The 22,844-nt window shown below is 28.4% G+C and overlaps 1 protein-coding gene across 1 annotated transcript in view; it reads left to right on the top strand.

The window, feature by feature from the left end:
- LOC111635031 (glutathione hydrolase-like YwrD proenzyme) overlaps nt 1-18,532 on the top strand; it is a 30,056-nt gene extending 11,524 nt beyond the window's left edge. Inside the window, exons 5-10 of the mRNA XM_023379877.1 lie at nt 3,659-3,908; nt 10,152-10,323; nt 15,119-15,281; nt 15,504-15,674; nt 17,261-17,349; nt 18,171-18,532. Of these exons, the coding sequence (XP_023235645.1) occupies nt 3,659-3,908; nt 10,152-10,323; nt 15,119-15,281; nt 15,504-15,674; nt 17,261-17,349; nt 18,171-18,402 (1,077 nt within the window). The 3' untranslated portion in view covers nt 18,403-18,532. The remainder of the gene's footprint in view (nt 1-3,658; nt 3,909-10,151; nt 10,324-15,118; nt 15,282-15,503; nt 15,675-17,260; nt 17,350-18,170) is intronic.
- The last annotated feature ends 4,312 nt before the right edge of the window (nt 18,533-22,844 follow it).

Genomic DNA, 22,844 nt, shown 5'->3' with positions numbered 1-22,844 from the left:
ACAATGGAGGTGATGGTGAAGGTGGTGGTGATGAAAGTGGCGATGCTGGTACTGCTCTTTTTTCAAAAGTTGAAGCTAGCAGTGTTTCAGGAGGAGGACTAACATTGGCTTTTAAACCAAAGAAGTGGTCGAAATCTTCATGGAATTCCCAAAAAGGAAGTCGACCACTTCCAGATTTTCTCATCTGGTCTTTCCTCCTCCTATAAGTTAAAATTAAATTTCGCCACTTCCGATCGCATTCCACTGCTCCTACATTGACACCTTCTTTTTTCAACTTAACACTTGCATCTCCCCATAGTTTGACTTTTTTACAATTCGGCTTCTCAAATAATGTGTCCATTTCTTTTCGAATTTCAATAAGTTTTTTTACTGCAAATGATGTCCAAACATTTTCCTATGAAAAATGAAGTTTCATCAGCATATTTAAGTGTAAATTTTATAAAACTATTTTAAACATTACTGTTACTAAGTAAAAAAGGCTACTTAGACATGTTATTCAATAACAAAAATATAAAGAATGTATTAGTTTTATTTAAAATATATAATTAAATACTTACAGAATCTGATTTGTTTTCTTTGTTATTTGCTAAAACTGAAGCTTCATTAGTATTTAAATCTGCAATTTAAAATAATATGATTACTTTTTTTCATCTATCCACCTTATAAGTTTTACTTAAACATATATGTATGTCTGATATTATGAGATAACTGCTTATATATAATTTAAACTATTTCATTTACATTTTACAAAATAGATTATATAATTTTAAAAAATATCTATTAAATTATCTAACCTTTATTTTCTGTGTTCTCATGGTTGGGGAACATTAATTTAAAATACTCTTCTTTAAAGGCATTGTCTGGAAAATATATAAATTATAATCAAATCTCACAATACAAGAAATCATATATAATTGAATAATTTTCAATTATTCTCTATTCAATCTGCACATTTAAGTATTAAATATAACATAATAATTAATATATTACATATAATTGAATTATATAAAAACAATCGATAACAGCTATACTTTAATAATTCGAAAGTACATTTAATCTGTAAATTTACCTGTTGTTAATCTTTCCATAACGTTCTTGTCGACAATTACCTCGACTTTTTTGTTATCGCTGCTGGTTAATACCACATTATACATGCAAGCGTCCATTTTGCTTTAAACGTGTAGCGAACGTAAAAGCTGCTTTATCTTCGCTGCAGCGACCTCTTGCAGCAAACGTTTAGAAACGGTTCGCTACATTGCAGCGCTGCATTTAGAAACGGGTTTCAGAGGGTTCGCTGTAAAGCGCTTCTCGAGCGCTGCATAAAGAAACGCAGCCATGCTTTTCTATTTTGGTTTATTTGAGACTGGGGTTTAATTTTAACAGCATATTTATTTCGCTGCAGTTTAATCAAGGATATATAGTAAATAAATAAACAAGTGTTAAAACTTGTATATTTTAGAGTTTTAAAAAAATGAAAGTGACTAAATTATATTTTGCATAGTTGTAAATAAAGCAGTACTATGCAAAATATAATAATTGTATATCATGAATAATGAATAGATTTTTCCAATAGATTTTGAATAGCTTAAAAACTTTCCTAAAGATATTTATTTATTTATTTTTGATTAGAATATTTCAAAAAATAATATGAGTTTTCATATGTAATACATATTCACTTCTCTGATTAAAAATAGAAACCAAATAGTACAGACAGTTCTTTCAGATCATGTTCTTATTGCTAATTTGTAACTAGTGCAATGTATATCTGCCTGACAATCACATCAGGTTATTTACTTTCTGTTTCTAATCAAACAATGGAATTATATGTTTACATATAATGTAAATTGCCCTATATTGGGATATGGCCAAAATATTTTAATTAACTGAAGAAGTTTAATATTACTTACTTTAATATTACTACCACATAATCTGATATTACATAAAACATGTTCAAAACTCTTAAAGTTTAAAATTGTTTATATAGTAATAAATTAAGACTTCAGTTAATTAAAAATGCTTTATATTTTGTTTTTGAGACATTATCTGAAGAAGTTGAAAATTTTTGGCCTTTATTCAAAAAATATATATTTACATTTAAAGCAGTAATGTAAACAGTTTTTCCATTAAACAAATTTTCTTTCTTATAATTACATTATTTCTTTATATAATATATATATATTTGTTACACTAAGTGATTAAGTGTTGTTTCGAACTAATCCATTTGTGTTACTTCTGCCCGTTTCTGAAGTCTAGGCCTAGCAACTGGTCAATCTTCTTTTGTTGTTTTATGTAATGCTGTTTCATTAGGTTTAGTTTCAGGCTGATAAATACTGTGTTACAATAGAAGTGCAGTATCCAAAGAAGTAAAATCTAGAGACCTACAAAAATCATTTATAGAATTTTTGCTCCAAAAAAAAAAAAAAAAAAAAAAAAAAAAAAAAAAAAAAAAAAAAANAAAAAAAAAAAAAAAAAAAAAAAAAAAAAACAAAAGTTCTTTTAAGATAGAATTATGAAGCTGTCAAATAGATGGAAGAGATCATTAAGAATGATGCAGATATCACAGACTGGAGATAAAAAGTGAACATTTTAAAATTTATACTTATTTTTTCTAAAAATTGCTACAAACTTTTTGGACGACCCAATAATTTAATAAAATTTTTATATTACAGCAATAATTTGATTACTTTTTGATTTGAACTGATATCGCTAACTAGATACTTAAGTAATAATTTATATTATCTTAAATAAGGTACAGTCGACCCACCCCCCTATAACACCGGTTCATATAGTTCGGATTCCTATATGACGGTGAAAAAATTGCGACAGTATTCATACAAACATGCTAAAAAAACATGTATAATTTGGTAAAATGTCATCGCCCACTCATGTCGTGACAGGATTGGTCGAATCTAGACCAATAGCAGATATTGTACAAACAGTTGAGTTTAAACGAGCAGTGGACCTACTAAAAACCATTTATTATATAACGTTCATAAAAATTATATTTATATTAATCAAAATGCAGCGAATTTTTTGCAAAAAAAATAATTTATCAGGAAGCATGCAAGCTCTACAATGAAAGCAAGCTTAAGCAATGGCGTAGTCGAACGGTGGACGCTCGATAAGTAATCCTACAATTTTTTGTTTATAGCATAGTTTATATGGATTATTCCCAAAAAATTATACATATTTTGGAAATATTGAGTCGAATTAGTCTAGAATCAATTAATTTTATGGAAGAAAACCTTTCAAACTGCCGTAGTCTGTAAACTGCATATGCGCCGGAATGTGATTGGCTCAGATATTCAAGGACTTAGAACGTCAATTTCATAAAGAACGGAACGTATCTACCATGTTATAGGGAGGGCGACTGTATTTTATTATTTTTTCCACAAACTTTTTAGTGTTTAAAGTAATTTCTTTTTGCTTGAATAACATTAGATTATCTTGTATTGATTTATGGGAAAATTAAACTTAAAAAATTAAAAGTCATGTTCTGTATTTAAGTTGCATCTCAAATATCATTTTACGATCATTTATTTTGGTGAATTAAAAATTAAGATTAAAAAATTTATCTTATAAACTATTAAATAAATAGTTTTGTAGTTATTATTTATTAAATATCAATATATTTAAAATGAATTTTACTTGCATCTAGCAAATTGCAGCTAATGGAAAAGAAGGCTTTTATACTGGTTATATAGCTAAAAAGATAGCTGAAGAAGTACAAATTGCTGGTGGATGTATGACTGTTGAGGATTTAGAAGATCATTTAAAAATTCCATGCCGTATAGTAGAACCAATTAGCACCGATTTTCATGGAATCAGATTATGGGAGATCCCACCTGTTGGACAAGGATTAATTGCTCTTTTGAGTCTAAATATCTTGGAAGGATTTGATTTAAAAGGTAAATTTAAATAATTATTTAAAAAAATGTTAATTAATATTCTTAATTTTGTGTAATTCTGTATTTATGTATTGTTTTGCATGTATTATACAGGCTGATTCAAAAAAGACTTTACAATTTTGAAAACATACAGAATTTTAATCAGAAAACTTACAGAATTGATTGATTGAGGCATTAATTTATAGCAAAAACATATCAAGCTTGTTTCAAGTAGTGCAGAAATGTTGAATTGAGGAAGACAAGACATTTCTGGATAGTATCATTTACAGTGAGAAGTTGAGATTTCATCTCACTCATAAAGTGAACATCCACAATTTGGATTTGGGACTTTAAAAGTCCACAAGCAAATGTGGAATGTGTTTATGACAGTCCAAAAGTGAATGTGTTTTGTATTCTTAGCAAAGATAGTGTAGATCGTTGTTTTTCATAGTGAAACCATCAATGGTATTGTGTATCTGGATATGCTGAAAAATTTTCTCATTTTACAGTTAAATCATAATGACACAGAATACATGAAACTTTCAGCAAGACAATGCACCACCCCAGTACTGTACAAATGTCTGGGATTTTCTCAGTAAACATTTCTCATTTCAGTTGATTGGTTAAAGCATGTCCATCTCATTCTTTACACTTTGTCTTTTGAGTTTTTCTTCTGGGTTTTATTAAAGATTTAGTTTTTATTTCACTCTTGCTTGTGATGAGTTCAAACCTTGAACAATGTTGCAGTTACTGAAATGACAGTTTAACAAAAATTGAATTCATATAGGATGTTTGTTATATCACTAATGTCACTCAAGTCAAAATGACTATTTGAGGTAAAACTTGATGTGTTTTGCTATTAATTGATACCTTAACTGCATGAGGCCAGGACTTCATCCTCTGATGGGAGGTGGGCTGTTGAACCAGAGTCAATAAACCGGTGACTAATTTTTGTAAACAGAACTGGGGCCAAGGGGAAATGGGGTGTGATATGATTTAATTGTCACATTCTTGAGATCTAATTGACATATTCCTGGTCATAGATCAAGAGGGAGATCAGAAGGGTAACAGCCAGGAAAAATTTGCCAATCATCTTACATAGAGTTCAAAACAGAAAATGCAAACACTCCCTTGGAGGGAGGCATTAGCTGGGACCATACGAACCCAGCTGCATCTTCTCTGAGATGGGGGTGTTCAACAACTCCATGACCCAAATCACGTCCCTAGCAACAGGTCGGGGACCAATAGAGTTATGGGAGGCCACCATTTCGGACCAATGAAAAATCTGGATTTTGGGCTAAAATGGTATAAAAAACTAAAATTCCCAGGACATGGAGAAGTGGAGATTGAGAACGCTGGTCCCTGAGACCCAAACCTGGATTATCCGAGAGGACCCAAATCTCCAAAAACGAGGGTGGAAGGGACTAGGGACTCAACTTCCCAATGATGACTTCTCCATCCCTCCAATCTCCAAGTCTATCAACAGCCATCGGAAACAAACTTTCTTCTTTTTGTGTGACAACCTATATCATAGGTAATGAACTCTCCAGTGTGCTCTTCTTTTTTGTGTGACATCTTTCAACAAGACAGCATTATATCTCATTGTAAGCATGTTTTATCTTATTAAATGCAGTTAATTTTGTCACTAAAGTATCCGTGTGAGTCTCTGGGTCCAGTACCACTACCCCCATATGTTCAAAGCACTCTCGCATCATCCTGACAAGTCACGAGAGAAGCGAGTTTTCTGTCTTCCATCAAGACAGACCATAGTCAGGTAGAGTCCCTGGAGGCCAGCATCCTTACAACTGATTCTGTAAGTCTTCTCATTAAACTTCTAATTAAAATGCTTTCAAAGTTTTAAAGTTTTATTTTTGAATTATCCTTTATTTCATAGTCTTATTTTCAATATTTATTTTTCTTTGTTTATGATTGTTTTTGAAGCCAAATGATCACCATAATTAATTGGGCTATTTTTCCGCTACTATTAATAATTAAATTATAAGTAATTTGGTATTAGAGGTAGGTGTTAGGTGCCATCTCTTATTAAATTTAATAATTATAATTAAATTAATATTTATTAAATAATTTAGAATATTCTGGAAGAAAAGAATCTGCCAGAGCAGGACTATCACTTGCAACTTCCACTTACTGTGTGGATGCATTGCCAGTTACACTAACTGGACTTCTGTGCAACTTTTTACTTCCAGACATATTTAATTTTAGATATAACCATCCATGGTTACTCATGGTACTGACTGGGGATGACTCCTATGCCCATGACCTATAATCATCCACTATGGCACTCAGCCAGCTAACACTTTGCCCCAGCATGGTGTATATATACATGTATAAACATCTCTAAGCCTGATGTTGTTAATCAAAGTTTAATTATGCAGTAGTTGGTTTTGATTAATAACATCAGGCTTAGTAATGTTTATACATGTATGATAATTTTCAATAGTAAAATAAATATATATGAACATCAACTCAAAAACCCAATTTTCATTTCAAGCCAAATGAACTGCTAAATTATCAGACTATAAAACCATCAAATTATCAGGCCTCTAGACAAATTATTTAGTATTTAATTAATTCCTAGCCCCTATTATAGCCCGACAGTTTGAAAGTTCCTTAAATAAAATAAATAATTTTAATTTTTCAAGATAGTCAAAATTTTATTCATTTTCAATTAATAAATTTTGATTTGGGATGAAATTCAAACTTAAATTCAGTCAATAAATTTAAAATTGGTAACTTTGTTTGAGATTACAATGTATGAAAAATAAATATCAAAAATGAAAAACTTGAGTGAAAGGGAATATATATATATCAATATGATTTAACACAATTTTAATCTGTATCTAAAAATATGTATGAATAATAGTAATTTAGAATAAATTGTTATAATGTAATAATATGCTTTTTACCTTTATTACTATTTAATTATCATTAAAGAATTTGTGAATTAATATCATTCACTGGTGTGATAAGCCTGTCTGTATATGTGTCTATTTACTTAGACTAAGTGTTAAATAAATTGTTATTACCAACCACAACACTACACTCAGCAGAGACTTAATTAATACACAATCCTAACCAAGCATCTTAATTTGCTGAGATTGTTTATTTTAATACAAACTAGCATTTTCAACCTATTCAATAGGCCATCCTCAATTTTACTTAACTTTAGGAACAACAGTTACAAAATGTTCCAAATTAGAACATTGAAAATTTGTTAATTAATTTTTTTCATCTTAAATTTTCAATGTTCTAATTTGGAACATTTTGTAACTGTTGTTCCAAAAACTTATGTAAACTTGAGGATGGCCTATTGAATAGGTTGAAAATGCTAGTTTGTATTAAAGTAAACAATCTCAGCAAATTAAGGTGCTTGGTTAGGATTGTGTATTAAATTGTTATCATTCTGAATTATTTGGAATTTAAATCCATGACTGTACACTCATGTCCATAATTTAAGGAATTCATGAGTACACATATTTGTCACTGCTGTAAAGGAACAAAACACAAGTAGAAATGCTTTGTGACAACTTCTGAAGGGAGTGCTGTAGGAGTATGCAAATTTACTCTTATGCTAATTGATATAAAAGCATTTTTCATCACTTTGGGCAATTGGTGTTGTAAGAGATCATTTTTGCATTGCATATGCAAATGTTGTTATCACCTAGTAATCATAAAAGACTATTTGTAGGCAGTAATTATGGTTTAAAGTAGACATATTGATGACATTATGTGTGGTAAGATTATCAAGAGATTAGAGGCTGGCCAAACTCAGAGACAAGTGTTACAGGAACTGAATCGGTTATCTGTAGGCTTTGGCAAAGGTTCCAACCTGGCCAAGATGTTCGAAGGCAATATAGTGAAGATTGCCATATGTCAGAACTGCACATCAGGATTGATATATGGTCATAAATGCCCGATACCATCCTTTAAAGGTATGATTTTTTTTAGTTAAATCTGATAATATTTTGGTGAAATAACTGTCAACATTTATTTTAATTCATCTCATTTTTTGCAATAGAGAAATAAATTCTAGTTGAGTTCAAAAACAAAATTTATCTATTCAACCTACATCAGAAAGGTTATAAGTTATCCAGCATAAGTAAAACCCTAAATTATTTCCTCATTTTATTCAAAATGGTTTAGATAAAAAAAACTCAAATTCACTTGTGACTTGTATAAAGAATTTTTATATGGATAAAATTTGAAATTATAATATTGTTACTTTAAGTAAAAGGCTTGAAGTTAGTATTAACCAATTAATCCTACCATTATCTGACTCATGGACTTTATCCATAACATATTATATACAGGGTGTATCAGAATGACGTTTTAAAAATTTGGGGGATTGTAGAGGATGAAATTTTGAACGTTTTGATATAAGGAACCCATAGCCGGAAATGTGATATAAAGTTTCTACAGTACTTTGCACTTTGCAGTCGTTATACTGAATGAAACAGCAGAATACAGTATTTATGACAAGTTTTATTCACAAAACAGTAGAGTACAATCAAACTGTACATCGAATCAGTGGCTGCACTACTTTAGAGTAAATGTTTAATGTGACAACCACCAACTTCATTACATAATGTGCAATGATGAACCATGTTTTGTCCAACTCTCTGTAAGATGCCACGCTCGCCTCTGATGGTATTAAATGCTGTAAAGATGCACTTCGTGAGCTCATGAACTGTTCCTACAGATGTTGCATATGCAAGGGACTTTACATAACCCCAGAAGAAGAAGTCAAGAACAATAACATGACATCAATGGATGGAAGGATAGCTACCAAAGTGAAGGGTGGTCAAGCACTTCCTACCACTGTAGAAACTTTATATCACATTTCCGGCTATGAGTTCCTTATATCAAAACGTTCAAAATTTCATCCTCTACGATTTCCCAAATTTTTAAAACATTATTCTGATACACCCTGTATATATATTTTAAAATTATTCAATTATAAAATTATATGACCTTTGTATATATAATGGATGGTGAAGTCTGAATTATAATTTATCTCAATGTATTAGAATACATAATTACTATAATTTTTAAATTTTTGAACAGAAAATTAAAAAGTGCATTTTTTTGTCATTAGAGGTAGGCGTTAGGCACCATCTCTTTAAATTAATAATTAAAATTAAATAAATAAATTATTAAATTAATTTTAGAACCTTCTGGAATAAAAGAACTGGCCTGGGACGGGGCTTGAACCTGTTGTTGTTATTTATATATATATATACCTGGCCGGGTGTTACGTTAGCTGGCTGAGTGCCATTGGGATCGTGGGCGATGAAGTTGTCCCCAGTCAGTAGTGTATTTTTTTAAAATAATGTATGTTATTATTGTATAATATAGAATACTAAATCAAATATCTAATTGATTATATATATACATGTAATTCATTCATTCATTTTTTCATTCATTTTTATTTATTATGTACTGTCAAGTACATTCCTGGCCCCGCATGGAGCATTACCAGGAGATAAACAATACAAATACATTACAGTATATATTCGTAGAGAAAATTAATATATACATGTAATATAGAATACTGTTTAATTGGATATTACTGTTCTTAAAATATCAGCTTAGATCAAAAAACTACAGTAATTAATTATGCAATAAGATATTGCCAAAGCATATATGACTTTGTATGTGTATGTTTTGTCTTTGTATTTAGTTGATTTTTTAAATTACTTTTTTTTTTACATTTATATTGAAATTTGAATAATTTACAGATTAGTTATAAATAAATTAATTTTTTGTAATATATAAATTCTTTATGTATTATATAGAAATTGGTTTTTAAATACTTTAGTGATTATCTAGTCTTATACCTTTAAAATTTTCTTTTATGTTTTATAACTTAAATTTTTTAAGATACAACAATTATAATCTCTCTTATTTTCTCCCCCAAAAATGCATTTTTATATATACTGTATATATAATTTCCATGTATATAAGATCATGATTGTATAGATGGGACAAAATCATCACTGTATTCTGCAAAATACCTAAAAAACACAACATAGTATCAGATGCATTTTATCATTTTGGTTTTTTATTTTTCTTAATAGTTATCACAGAGATGTGACTAAATACCTATTGTATCTATACATTTACATTTAATTTATATTGATACAGCAGTGCAATGCTCTTATAAGCCAAAACAAGCTGGCAGATGTAAGAGCATGCTCTTATTTGTGTGTAAGTGTATAAGTATATATTAGTATATATTTTCAGCTATGGGACACAATTCAGCAGACTATCTCCATACTTTGGCAGAGACTTTCAGATTAGCATTTGCAGATGGACGACAATATATTGCGGATCATAAAATTTCAAAATTAGCTCAATCTGTTTTGCTTGATAAAAATTATGCTAGTAAACGGAAATCTGTCATCAAAGCTAATAGGTAACCTTTTTTTAATCTCTATTGTATATTTACATTATGAGTACAAGTGTCCCTCATACATCACTGTTTTGCTCTAACACAATTTGAAAATTGGGGATATATCCCATACAACACAACTTCTGATTTTACTTTAACACTGTTTGGGAAATGCTCCATACAAAACTTCACAACTTATAAGTATAAACTTTGTTATTTGATTATTTTTTTTTATTTATTCAAACAAGCATGTATGTTGTCTCAAATTTGCCCATGGAGTTTATAATATTGAAATTTTCTATCTAGTATGTAGGCAGTATCTAGGTACTTTGTACCTAGATACTGCCTAGATTCAGTATTCAAAGACAAATTCTGGAAAAAAGTCACTTGATATTTGACTGAACAAATGCAAACCGCTAGAAGAAATTTTCGATTAATAACATATTTTTATTTTTTCATACGTAAAATTTTTTTATGATAAAAATAAAAAAAATGAAGACATTGCTAATATTTCTAATCAAGATCTACAATAAAGCTCAGATGACAATACTTTGTAAAAAGAAAACACCCTCATTTAACTAAAATTAATATTAATGCAAAATACAATACTTTTAATTGTGATTGTTAATTAATTATTGATTGCTTTAATAAACATATTTCTCTTAGTAACAAAAAAGAATAGTATACTTTTGCTAACTTCTGAAATGTAACCCTATGTTTTGCATTAGTCTTTTGTTTTATATAGCATGGATTCACATAACATGGCACTTTTTCAGAATGTAACTACTGTGTTTTATGAGGGATATCTGTAATTTATTTTTCATAATTTTCTATTAAAATATTTCTGATTACTTACATTTAGTTCTGACAGGCCAAATTATCTTAATTTTATACAGTATATAAAAGTATTATTTGCCATGTCGGAATTAAGTTTAATCAGAAATATTTTAATATGAAGTTATGACATATAAATCACTATTCATAGAAAATAAGAAATTACATAAGGAAGACGAACACGAAAACTGAAAGTCTTAAAATAAAATTATTTTTAAATTTGCAAGTATAAAAATGTTTTGAATAAACATATTTCAATATTTTAAAGTAGGTATAGGACTATTAAAAAAAGAAGCATTTAGAAAACACATCCAAGGAAGGATAAAGAAGAAATAAAATAATGTTTTTAATAAAATAAAAGCAAATTTACAAAAAATTAAGATTAAAAGACAATTCCTTTACAATGCTTATGTTCTGCAATATTCATTGTATTTTCAAATAAAAGAAACTTCTTAAAATAACTTTTTGAAAGTATAGAACTCATGAAATAATCAAAAGTTATTGCAGTGTTAATTAAACAAATTTTATTTCTTCTTGTTGAATGAATTGCAAATAAATATACTTCTTAAAAGTACTTCTGCACAATAAAAGCGAGCTTCTCAGTTTACACTTTGAACAACAAAAACAGAAACATTCAATGCTGTAGTCAGCTTAACAAGCAAACTGACTGTAGCATGGAACAGAACTAATGTAGTAATTAATGGCTGATAGCCAACATAAATTAAGAATTGCTATAAATTTGTTACTTTCATTAATTATACAAATAACAAAAAACATATTAATTATAATGTAAAAATGCTTTTAAAAAGCAGAGTTCTATTGTTTAGTATTCATAGAATTACTCAATCGTAAACATGATTCCTTTTATATCCTACAAGAATGTCTTACTTTGGAACCAAAGAAAATTTGTTTAAAATAGAACTAACAGCTATATGTAAATGAAAAGTAAAGATGAGAAAGAAAATATAATAAAGAAAATTATTTTTACATCTAAAATTATATATTTTTACTATAATTGCAATAAATATGCTGATTATAGAATTAATGGACCTACAAGAAGTTGTGCTTCTTCATGTCCATGTGTATTGAAAGAAAAGAATTAATACAGTGACATTCTGTTAACCTGACATCATTGGGAATGATGTAGTGCTGGGTTATCAAATATGCTGCTTTATTGGAGGGAGGATGTTTCTCCAGTTTTTTTCAATTCCCTGGACACAATTTTACATATCTTTGCATGTAAAACTGCAAATTCACCTTTTATGATTGTTTAACACACCATTTCAATTTTTTCAGGCTTCAAGAGTTGGCTTGAAACAAGAACACACTATTCTTACTTTGTGCTTTGTATACTTTTATTGCATTTAAATACACGCAAACTGTAATTATCAAAGTATATGAACAGTAATGTACTATAGCTGTTTTCGTGATAATTATTGATTCCAAGTATGGTAACTATTTTTGCTTCTCATATCAAACCTTTGCACTAATGATTTTGGAAAAATCATGCATGAACTAACTAGTTTTACCTAATACAGTATCGTGTTATTTTTGGCATTTGTCATCTCTAGAAGGAGAACCCATACTCCTTTCTAAGAACTGCATGTTTTGAGTGCTTTTACATGAAAATCTTAACTCCAGACCTACCCAGTGCACTGATAACCACAATGACAAGTTTAACATGCCAGCTTATTGGGTTAGCAGAATTTCACTGTAATTAGATTAAAATTACAGTGAGTATTAGAGTTTTAAATAATTGAGTAGAAAATTACTTTTTAAATAGAAATTAATTTCTGAAATGGCTGCAGATATCTTAAAGGTCAGTTTATTGAGAAGATATCTTCTGTTGAAGATTATTCTAAAAATTATGACACAAGGTTTTTTTTTAATTATTTAATAATACCTTATTTTTATTCAATGTAGGTTTGTTTTATTCATTTTGTTTTTGTTCAGATAAAAGAAAACTGGATGATATTGATTGTCTATTTTAGGGATCGGCACGTGTGCCAAATGTGGCACACAGGACGATTTTCAGTGGCACTCTAATTGAATAGAAATGTAGTAAAAATTATATTTTAATATTATTAATTACACATTTAAACAGAAGTCATAGTTCAGTGAAGGCCATGGTACATTAAAAATTAATCTTGTTTTTATATTTCTATTACAGTGCATGCATTTATGTTCTGTGTTGCATCTACATGTTATGCAAGCACTTCACATGTAAGAACATAATTCAACTAACAACTTAACTTCAAAATTATACATTTTTGAAGTCTGTTATAACCAGACTAATTTTGATAACTTATATAATAAACTTGGTAGAATCAGGTCAACACTTGGAATAACACTGCAACTTATGTTCGGCACAATACTGCTGAAAGGTTGCCGACCCCTAATCTATTTTATTCTTTCCAATAGGCAAAAGATAGAATGGATTAAAAATTCATCATAACAAATAATTTTTATTCTGCAGAAATTATTGCAGATAAAAATTCAACTTCAGTTATAAAATCTTTCACTTAAAATTTTCAAATGTGCTAACACAATCATGTTCTTTGATTAATTGACTTTTAGGACATTCTATATAAGTGGTCCAAAAATACAACTTAAATTATTTTACCTGTACATAGTCTCTTTTCAGTCTCATCAGTCTCTTTTATACAAATATATAAGCTTTGTCCTTAACAAGTTTTTGCCCCATTAGTAGCTGAGTAGATAAAACCATTGAACACTGGTGTTGGTCCTGGGTTCATATCTGATCAACAGACTAGCTACAAAGAGTTTAGCAGGTTCCTTCACATGTCTAACACCTAAATGAAGCCAGTTTTCTGTAGAAAGTACTTGTGGAAGGTTATTCTTCTTGACAGATTACTCTTGTGAAGTGCTGGTTCAATGGATGAGGTGAGTACTCAAGTGGCAAAATGAGTGGTCAAAAATGTCAAAGGAGAAAAACATAAATAAAAATAATAAGTTGAATACAGTGAGGTCTAGTAAATGTACTTTAAAAGTTGTTTATAAATAATTCATACAAGAGTTCTAATGTTTGGAGATTTTATTTCAAAAATAGATGTAGTTTTAAACATTGTTATATAATAGTTTTGTTTATCTTGAATATTATTTAACTATTTACAAAAACGTTTTAAATTCAAGTATTGATTTAACCGGATATAATTTATAATGATAAACAAAAGTAGAACATAAAAAAATAATACAAAAATTGTTCTTTATATATTTTCTTTCTTTTAATTCTATTTGTTCTTTATAAGCATTTATATGATATATAAATAAATTTTTTCTAATTTAAACTTATAGTTGAAGATATTTAATTAGAATTTATACATATTTTGAATATTTTATTAAAAATTAAATCTGAAGATGTTTAATATATACACTTATGCAAATTAGACACCTCCACAGGAAGCCCAGAGAATAGATATATCTATTCTAGAATTTATATACATATTCTCTGGTCTTCTCATGGAGTCATCTAACTTGCATGAGTATAAATCAGGGCTGTGGAGTCGCGTAAAAATCTACCGACTCCGACTCCAACACCTAAACTCCACGACTCCGACTCCAACTCCACAGCCCTGGTATAAATATTAAATGTTTTCAGATTTAATTTTTATGTTTATTTAAATAGACTTTGATAAATTAATATTTATATATTAAGCAAAATTGACATGATTTATATTGACCAGTATCCTCTGCTTTGATAGTTTCTCATAAGAGGATATTTATGAGAAGACATTATGAATGTTTGAATTGCATTCAAATATCACTGAATTAACATTTTTAATGTCTTCTCAGAAACATCTAAACTTCTGAAACTGAGACTGTTTATTTATAGATTATGTAAAACATAAAACAATAGAGTTGACCTAAATAACTAAAATAGTAGTTTGTAATTGACTTTTACATTTTAAATAATGTATTAAATTAATTTATTGACAGTTTAATCTGAAGTTGTTTATTTTTTCAGTGTTTTATCTCTTGCACATCCTGGAGATCTTTTTGACAGTGATTCAAATACCACTTACGTTTCAGTGGTAGATGAAGAAGGAAATGCTTGTTCATTTATTAGTAGTGTATATCAGAGTTTTGGTTCTGGCATTGTGCCTGAAGGATGTGGATTCCCTTTAAATGTAATTTTATTGCATTTTTATTTTGATTGAAATAATTAAGGTTAACAGAATGATGTATTAAAATTGATTAATAAAAATTGCTTTTATATATTGTTAACCATTTTCATTAATTTGTTGCAAGAAAGTATTTCAGATGTATTTTGATGTTTGTAGATCAGACAAAGAGAGATGTACCTGTTTGAAGATATTTAATCTTTATTAATAAAATTTTTTAAATTTTAGAACAGAGGGCTGAATTTTTCTTTGCAATTTGATCATCCAAATGTATTTGGACCAGCAAAATTTCCTTATCACACTATTATTCCAGCAATGTTGACTGAACCTGAAAGTAATAATTTATTAGCTTCTTATGGAGTAGTTGGAAAATTTATGCAACCACAAGGACAAGTACAGGTAAGAATTTAAGAAATTATTTTGTTATCAATAATTACTTATAGATCTATTACATAATTATTATTGTATTAACTATTTATTTATACTTTTATTTTCTTAATTATTATTCAGAATCTAGTTATTTTTTTGAAATTATGAAATTAAAAAATTACTATCTTAATTTTAATATGAATTTATTTCAGTGATAATCGATATAAGTTTTTATTAATTAGTCTCTGAAGCTGGACCACATACTCAAAATCATTAAGATATACTAATTCCATAGTTTGATAAATCCAATAGACTTTTATTTTTTTATATTATTTTTGTATTTTGCTAATTAAAAGTAAGGAAACAGAGTCATATGGAAGCTTTGTTTCTTACACTCAAAAGAGATGTTAACATTTAAAATGTAAATGAACTGTTCTATTTAAGCATAGTATCTGATGTTGGAGCCAAGTTATTCCAAAAATGTTTAGTTTAATTTAACTGACTATTTTATTTATGTTGAATTTGTGTTTATTACTAGTTTTTGTTTATATAATTCTAGCAAATGAATACAATTGACAATTAAATATTTTAATGTTTTTTTCAATTATAACATGGTTTTAAAGGTACTATTAAATTTAAAGTTTTATTTAAAGTACTATTTAAAGGTACTATTTTTATATTTATAATAGTTATTGTTAAAATTTAGATAAAGAATCCACAGACATAGCCTATTTCATTTGAAACATACTGTGTTATTGGTTTATTGGTTGCTTATCCAGCTATATTAAAGTTTCTTTAACAAGCAATGCACCCATTTTTCAATAAATTTGGTTATCTTGCACCAATAAATCCAAGCACTCTCCCACCTCTGATACAAGGTGTCCACAGATTTATTGTGCAGTGAGAAATTTGTAATGACATTAAAGTTATATGTATGGCATTGCATATCAGACCTGTAAGTACCACATTTCCACTTTGCAGTAGATGATGATATTGCTTGCTCAGATATTCTGGTTTTCAGACTAGTTTTTGGAAGACTTCTTTGCTGATTGCATACTCTCTCATGGGATCTGGCCTGCCAGGTCTCTAGGAGGACATGTCCAGAATTTACTGTAGGAAAAACTGCAGTATCATATGTAAACTTTTATTAAAACTTTACTTAAAGATTTTCTACTGTAACAGTAACTTTCCAGAGTTCCTGTGCTTTTGGAGAAAATGTATTTTTAAAGATGTAAAAATATAGCGCAGTTTTTATAATTTTTTTTAATAATTTAATCACATTATAAGTTATAACAATTAATTTATAGCAACATATTAAGAAAAATAATTATTTTCATACTGGTCCATATATTTTGTTCCAGTATATAAAATTATAATCTGCAAAGCTATAATTTTATATACTGTTTTCTGAATTGTATCTAAGTTCTATTTCATGAAGCTTTGATGCTTCATGAAATTAATCTGAAAGCATTTCTAAAAGAATATACAGTATAGTTACTTTAATCATGATATTTGTATATTTGCAATTCTTTATATTTCATTAAACTGAAAAATATTTATATAAAAACAATTTTACATTAAATATCAACTTAAGAATTTATGCTGACTTATTCTAGATGCTGTTAAACATGTTGATATTTGGAATGGATCCCCAGACAGCTTTAGACAAGCCAAGATTATTTGTTAATACAGAATTCTATCAAGAGTAAGTTCAATAATGATAACATCTATATTTTTTCATATTTTTAACTGAATTTAAATACACAATGTATAAAAAGAAAAATTACAGTTTATTAGGGATACTCTCAGAAACAAACATATTATTAAAGTTTAAAATGTAAACTTATTTAAGAAAGTTTTTCTTTTGTTTTATTAATCTTTATAAAAAGTAATTTATCAAATATAAATTAATTCACAGTAATAAATACAGTAATTTATTATTAATTAATGTGAAATTAATTAATTATTAAAGAAAAATAAGTAAAATTTTTCTACATAGAGAAATAAAGAAAAACTTCAATTAAATAATTTATATATAAAGTTTTAAAGGACATAAGTGATTTTAAGGTTTTTCTTTTTCTTTAAATATAATAATATGTACAGAGTGAAACAATAAATTTTATAGTACAAATGAAAAAAAATTTACAGAAGTTTTTATATAAAATCTTAAGTATGCTAGAAAATTAAGTGTTTATAAATTCAAAATATTATTAATTATTATTAATTATTTTCAGTACTTTATTTCTCTAATTAGTCATATTATATTAATCATATTTTTGTTTTATTTTATTTTAAAATATATAAATTGTAAGTTATCAACATTTTTCCTGTCTTAAATGGCTCATTTTATTTTTTTTTAAGTAATATATTCATTACTATTTGAAGTTTGAAACATTGATCATGCCAGAATTGTTTCATTTATAATATTTTTTATTATGATTTAATTTAAAAATTTGTAACTTAGTGCTTGCAATTTCATGTTATTTTTATTGTAACTTAATTTATTTTAATATATTTTTGTTATAGAAAGCCCTATACAGTATGGTTAGAAGATGGAATAGCTTCAGAAGTAAAAGAAAAATTACAGTCTTTTGGACATAATATAAAATATCCAGTGCAAGGTTTTGATCGAACACGATTTGGCAGAGGGCACATCATTACTCGAGGCACTTGGTGGAATAGATCAGAAAGCTCTTCTGATAATGTTCTGTGGGTTGGATGTGATCCTAGAACTGATGGTTTGGCTCTGGGTTATTAATAGTTAATATGGAAGTTCTATATAATAGTATATCATTACATTTGAGACATGTATTGTTATATTAATTTTGTAAAATCTTGCAAAGATGTTGATTTTTGCATATTTTTATTATATATTGTTTAAAAATATAGAAAATATACACATTGCATTAATGATTATTGTACTTATATAACTTAAATACAAAATTTAAAATTTTTTAATTACTTTAATATTATAAAACAACTTATATTTCATTATATAAAATTCAGAAATATTCCATTAAAATATATTCAAATCATTTTTATAATTTAAAATTTTAAAATTAGTTAAAAATAATTTAACAACAAAATTTAAAAATAAAAGTTTGTACATTTATTGATGTCCAAAAAATATAAAAAGTTAGAAATAGGGTTGCCCATTTTATATTTTCGTTTGCTTATTATATATCCTTACAAATTTGTGCTTTATATACATTTTTATATAGTAATAACTCATATATAACATTATGTTATGTTTTGAGTAAATTAATTTACTTTCAAATAGAGTATTTAGATTTCATGAAACTTTAAATGCACAGTGCTTGATTATTTTTGTTTTGGGTACCAAACACAAGAATAAACGAGTTTCTGGATTATCCAAAATTTTGCATTTCATCAACTTTGGAAAATCAAGTTTCCACAGTATATATGTTTTTAAATTTATTCCTGTAAAGAAGTATAGAAATGAAAAATTCTACTTTCATTAAAAATTTTAATAATTTCATTTCATTTTTTTATTTGAAGGAAACAAAATTACATTTCAAAAACGATAATTTTGTTTTTTATTGTAATATTTCTGTTAAAATGTTACAATAAAAATTTGATTTAAATAGTTGACATATTGTACCATAATTATAGATTCAACTGCCCCATGCTACTTTTTTTCTAGATAAAATCAAACATCTTCAATTAATTTTTCAAAATATATAGTCATTATTATTTGTTATTGGCCAAAATACAGTTTTTCAAAACAGGTTTTTAAACTTAAATATTTTTATTAATGAATACAGGCATACCTCGACTTACGTCGTTTCGAGTTACGTCGTTCCCAATTATACGTCGTTTGTCAAGAAAGTATATGGAAAAATAAAAATCAAGTTTAAGTCATTTTATTCGACTTTACGTCTGTCCGCCACAAATATTGAAGTCGTAATATCACTATAAAAACGTTTAAAGCACATAAAATCATATTAAAATATATACGAGTATGTTCTGTATTTACAGTACATACATTCGTAAATTTAGAATACTTTTTTCTGTACTATATTAAAAACTAAAATTTATTTGTTTGTAAGCTTAAAATAGATTTTTATTAACCATATATTATTAAAAATGCATTAATAAATAAAATACAGAACCAGGAATGGTAATTTATGGTTTAGCCTAGTGACAAGTAGATTCGGAGACAAGTAAATTCGACTTACGTCGTTTTTCGACTTACGTCGTTCTCCTGGAACCAATTACTGACGTAAGGCGAGGTATACCTGTACATTTGAATTATAAAAAATTACTTGTATTTTATTGTTCAACATCATAACAGAAAATATGTATAAATATGTTATATCTATATTTAAATTTGAATTAAGTAGATCCAAGTGGGTAATTATTAATAAAATTTTTTATAAAATATTCTTGCTTAACATATTTTCATTTTTAAATCAATAAAAAAAATTTTCAAAATTTCTTTTGAGCAATATCTAAAACTAATTTATTAGCTAACTAAATTCATATAATTTACTTACAGAAAATAACAGGTATGGTTAACAGTTTTATTATCTAGATTCAAAATATGTATTATTGTTAATTACTTATGAAAACATTTTTTCTTTATAAATAAATTTCATCTAACAAAGGGATCACTAATGTTAGGGTCACTGATATTGATTGGACTCGGTGAGGTTATAGTGCATCCCCAACAACTGACATGTTCCAAGAAATAAGGTGCAACACTTAAAATTAATGAGAAAATTGAAAATTGCAAATCACTTAAAACCTTTAGAATTCTCATCATTTGTAGTGGTTTGTTGGGGCATATCTAGGGTTGCCACCTGTCCGGGTTTGACCCGGAGACTTCGGGATTGAGTGAGTTATCTCCGGGCTCCGGGGTTAATTAATAATTCTCTGGGTTGTGCAAGTTGAAATGAATATGTACAAAATTATATGCAAACCGTCACATATATTTCTTCCCCCGTGTACTGAATTACTAGTGTGGTAGTCGTTTTTTCTTGTACGATTCATTCGTAATCATATACACCTCCAATATCCAATAGAACTAGGTCACTTGTGTTACTCCTATCCAAGTCTCCCTAGTCGCTAACTGTAACTGATTTAGAACCGGCATGCACTGCACATTATTCTTCGCATTGCAAAATGACATTGCGCATGCGTCAGGAACTTCTGTTCGAACAAACCTCACTTGCCCTCCGGGTCAGTGAGTTTGAAAAGGTGGCAACTCTAGGCATATCAGTTTCATAGTTATGAGGTTGGTGTTTTGAATCTTGGTGGTATCAGTTTTTGATGAGACTATGTTTTGTCTCTAAAATTGCACTGCTGTCAACAACTGCACACCTTAGAGGTATGAAAGAGTACATGTCAAGAGTTGTAATTTGACACAGGGTATTTGGTGCCCAAATCATGTGCACATAAAATAAACCAGACTTGTAGGTAGTCAGGGGACCAAGAATTGGGTCAAAAGAAAATACAAAATGCTGAGACTGTTTCTACAAACAGGTGCTAGTGCAAGATTTGCACATGTGTTGTTCATGCTCTGAGACAGTCTCATCCCAGGAATGGCTTTGCTGTTTTACTTGTTTTTCCTAAAACTATAATTTTCACTTTATCCTTGGTACTTTTAAATTTATTATACTGTCAGAGAGAAAAACTGATTTAATTTTAGAAAACTACAAATGAACAATAAACAGGGTAATAAAACAATAAAATCCATCTGTTTCAAGTAACAAGTGAATGTCAAAAGCAAATGCTACCTAATAGTACTTATTTAAAAACAAAACCTTTTCTGTACATTCAATTCATGTACAGTTTGTACTTACTCTGCCAACAAAGTCATTGTTTAACCTATATGTATCTATAATTACATTTTTATTCACTTGCTCGTTTGCTAAAGAATGAAAAGATGGTTTCATTATCTCATGTTAACAATAGAAATGTGTTCTGTAGAAGAATCATCACATGACAACACTACAAAATTTAAACATTGCAAAAGCATCCTTCAAAATCAAGACCTAATTGCAGCCAAGGGTTCTTTTTTAACTCTTTCCACTCTGTGGGCACTAAGAGGTCCTCTTTTTAGCAGGCCCACAATGGGGCAATCAGGTGGTGAGGGACGGGGCCTGACATATCCGGACGGACCACCCCCCTGAAAAATTCCTGGGGATTTTTCGACCGGTTCGGATTCGATTCCAGGTCCCCCAGAGCGGTAGGATGCCACCTTATCTGCCTGGCCATCTGGCCATCAAAACAGCCAAGGGTTCCACATCAATTTCAGAAGTTGTGAAGGCAGCCGAAAAAACATTAAGCACTATTTTCAAATATGATATGGTACCGCATGATTCTTTTCCTAATTAATTGATGATGGAGAAGTATTTTTAAACATTAATCAAGTTTGTTTTTTCAGTGAAAGTATATCATCTTATTGTAAAACTCTGTATTTATTCAATGTGCACATTGTAAAAATGTTTATTGTTTCACATGCTTCTACGACAATATAATCACAAAACTGTGCTCCTGAAAAGCAAACTGATTGAATAATGTTAATAAAAATGTCTTTTTTATTAACAAAATTGGCCTTGAATAATAATAATTTTGTTTATAGCTAATCCTATTCCCAAATAAATTATAAATAAATGTTAGTACAAATCCCATATGTACCAGTACATGAATATTTGAAAATAATTTTTAAATAAGTATAAAAATACCAAGAATAAAGTGAAAATTATAGTTTTTGGATGGGAATTGATACCACCAAAATTCAAAACACCAACCTCATGACTATGAAACCAGTGCACCCCACCAAGCCACTGGCCACTCTACAAATGATGGGAATTCTAAAGATTTTAAGTGATTTGCAACTTTCAACTTCAATTTTCTCATTTAATTTTGAGTGTTTCATCTTACTGCTTGGCACATTGGGGATGAACTACAACCTCACCAGGTTAGATCAAAATCAGTGACCCCAACATCATGCTATCCCCTCAAAAGATGAAGAATGTGTGAAAAATATCTATTTATTAAAATCTTTTCAAAATCTGTAATTTCAATATGTTGGCAACAATGAACAGAATTACAGTAGAGCGTCGTTTATCTGAACGAATTCCAGTCGACAAATTTAAATTTTCGCCAGTGCTGTGGCGCTGTAATCTTTGGCTATGTCTTCGGCTACTCAAATATTTTACGTTTTTAATACTA

This window comes from Centruroides sculpturatus, unplaced genomic scaffold (assembly GCF_000671375.1).
Source record: "Centruroides sculpturatus isolate CEXI.00-Female unplaced genomic scaffold, Cexi_2.0 scaffold698, whole genome shotgun sequence".
NCBI lineage: Eukaryota > Metazoa > Arthropoda > Arachnida > Scorpiones > Buthidae > Centruroides > Centruroides sculpturatus.
This window is presented reverse-complemented; position numbering and strand designations above follow the sequence as displayed.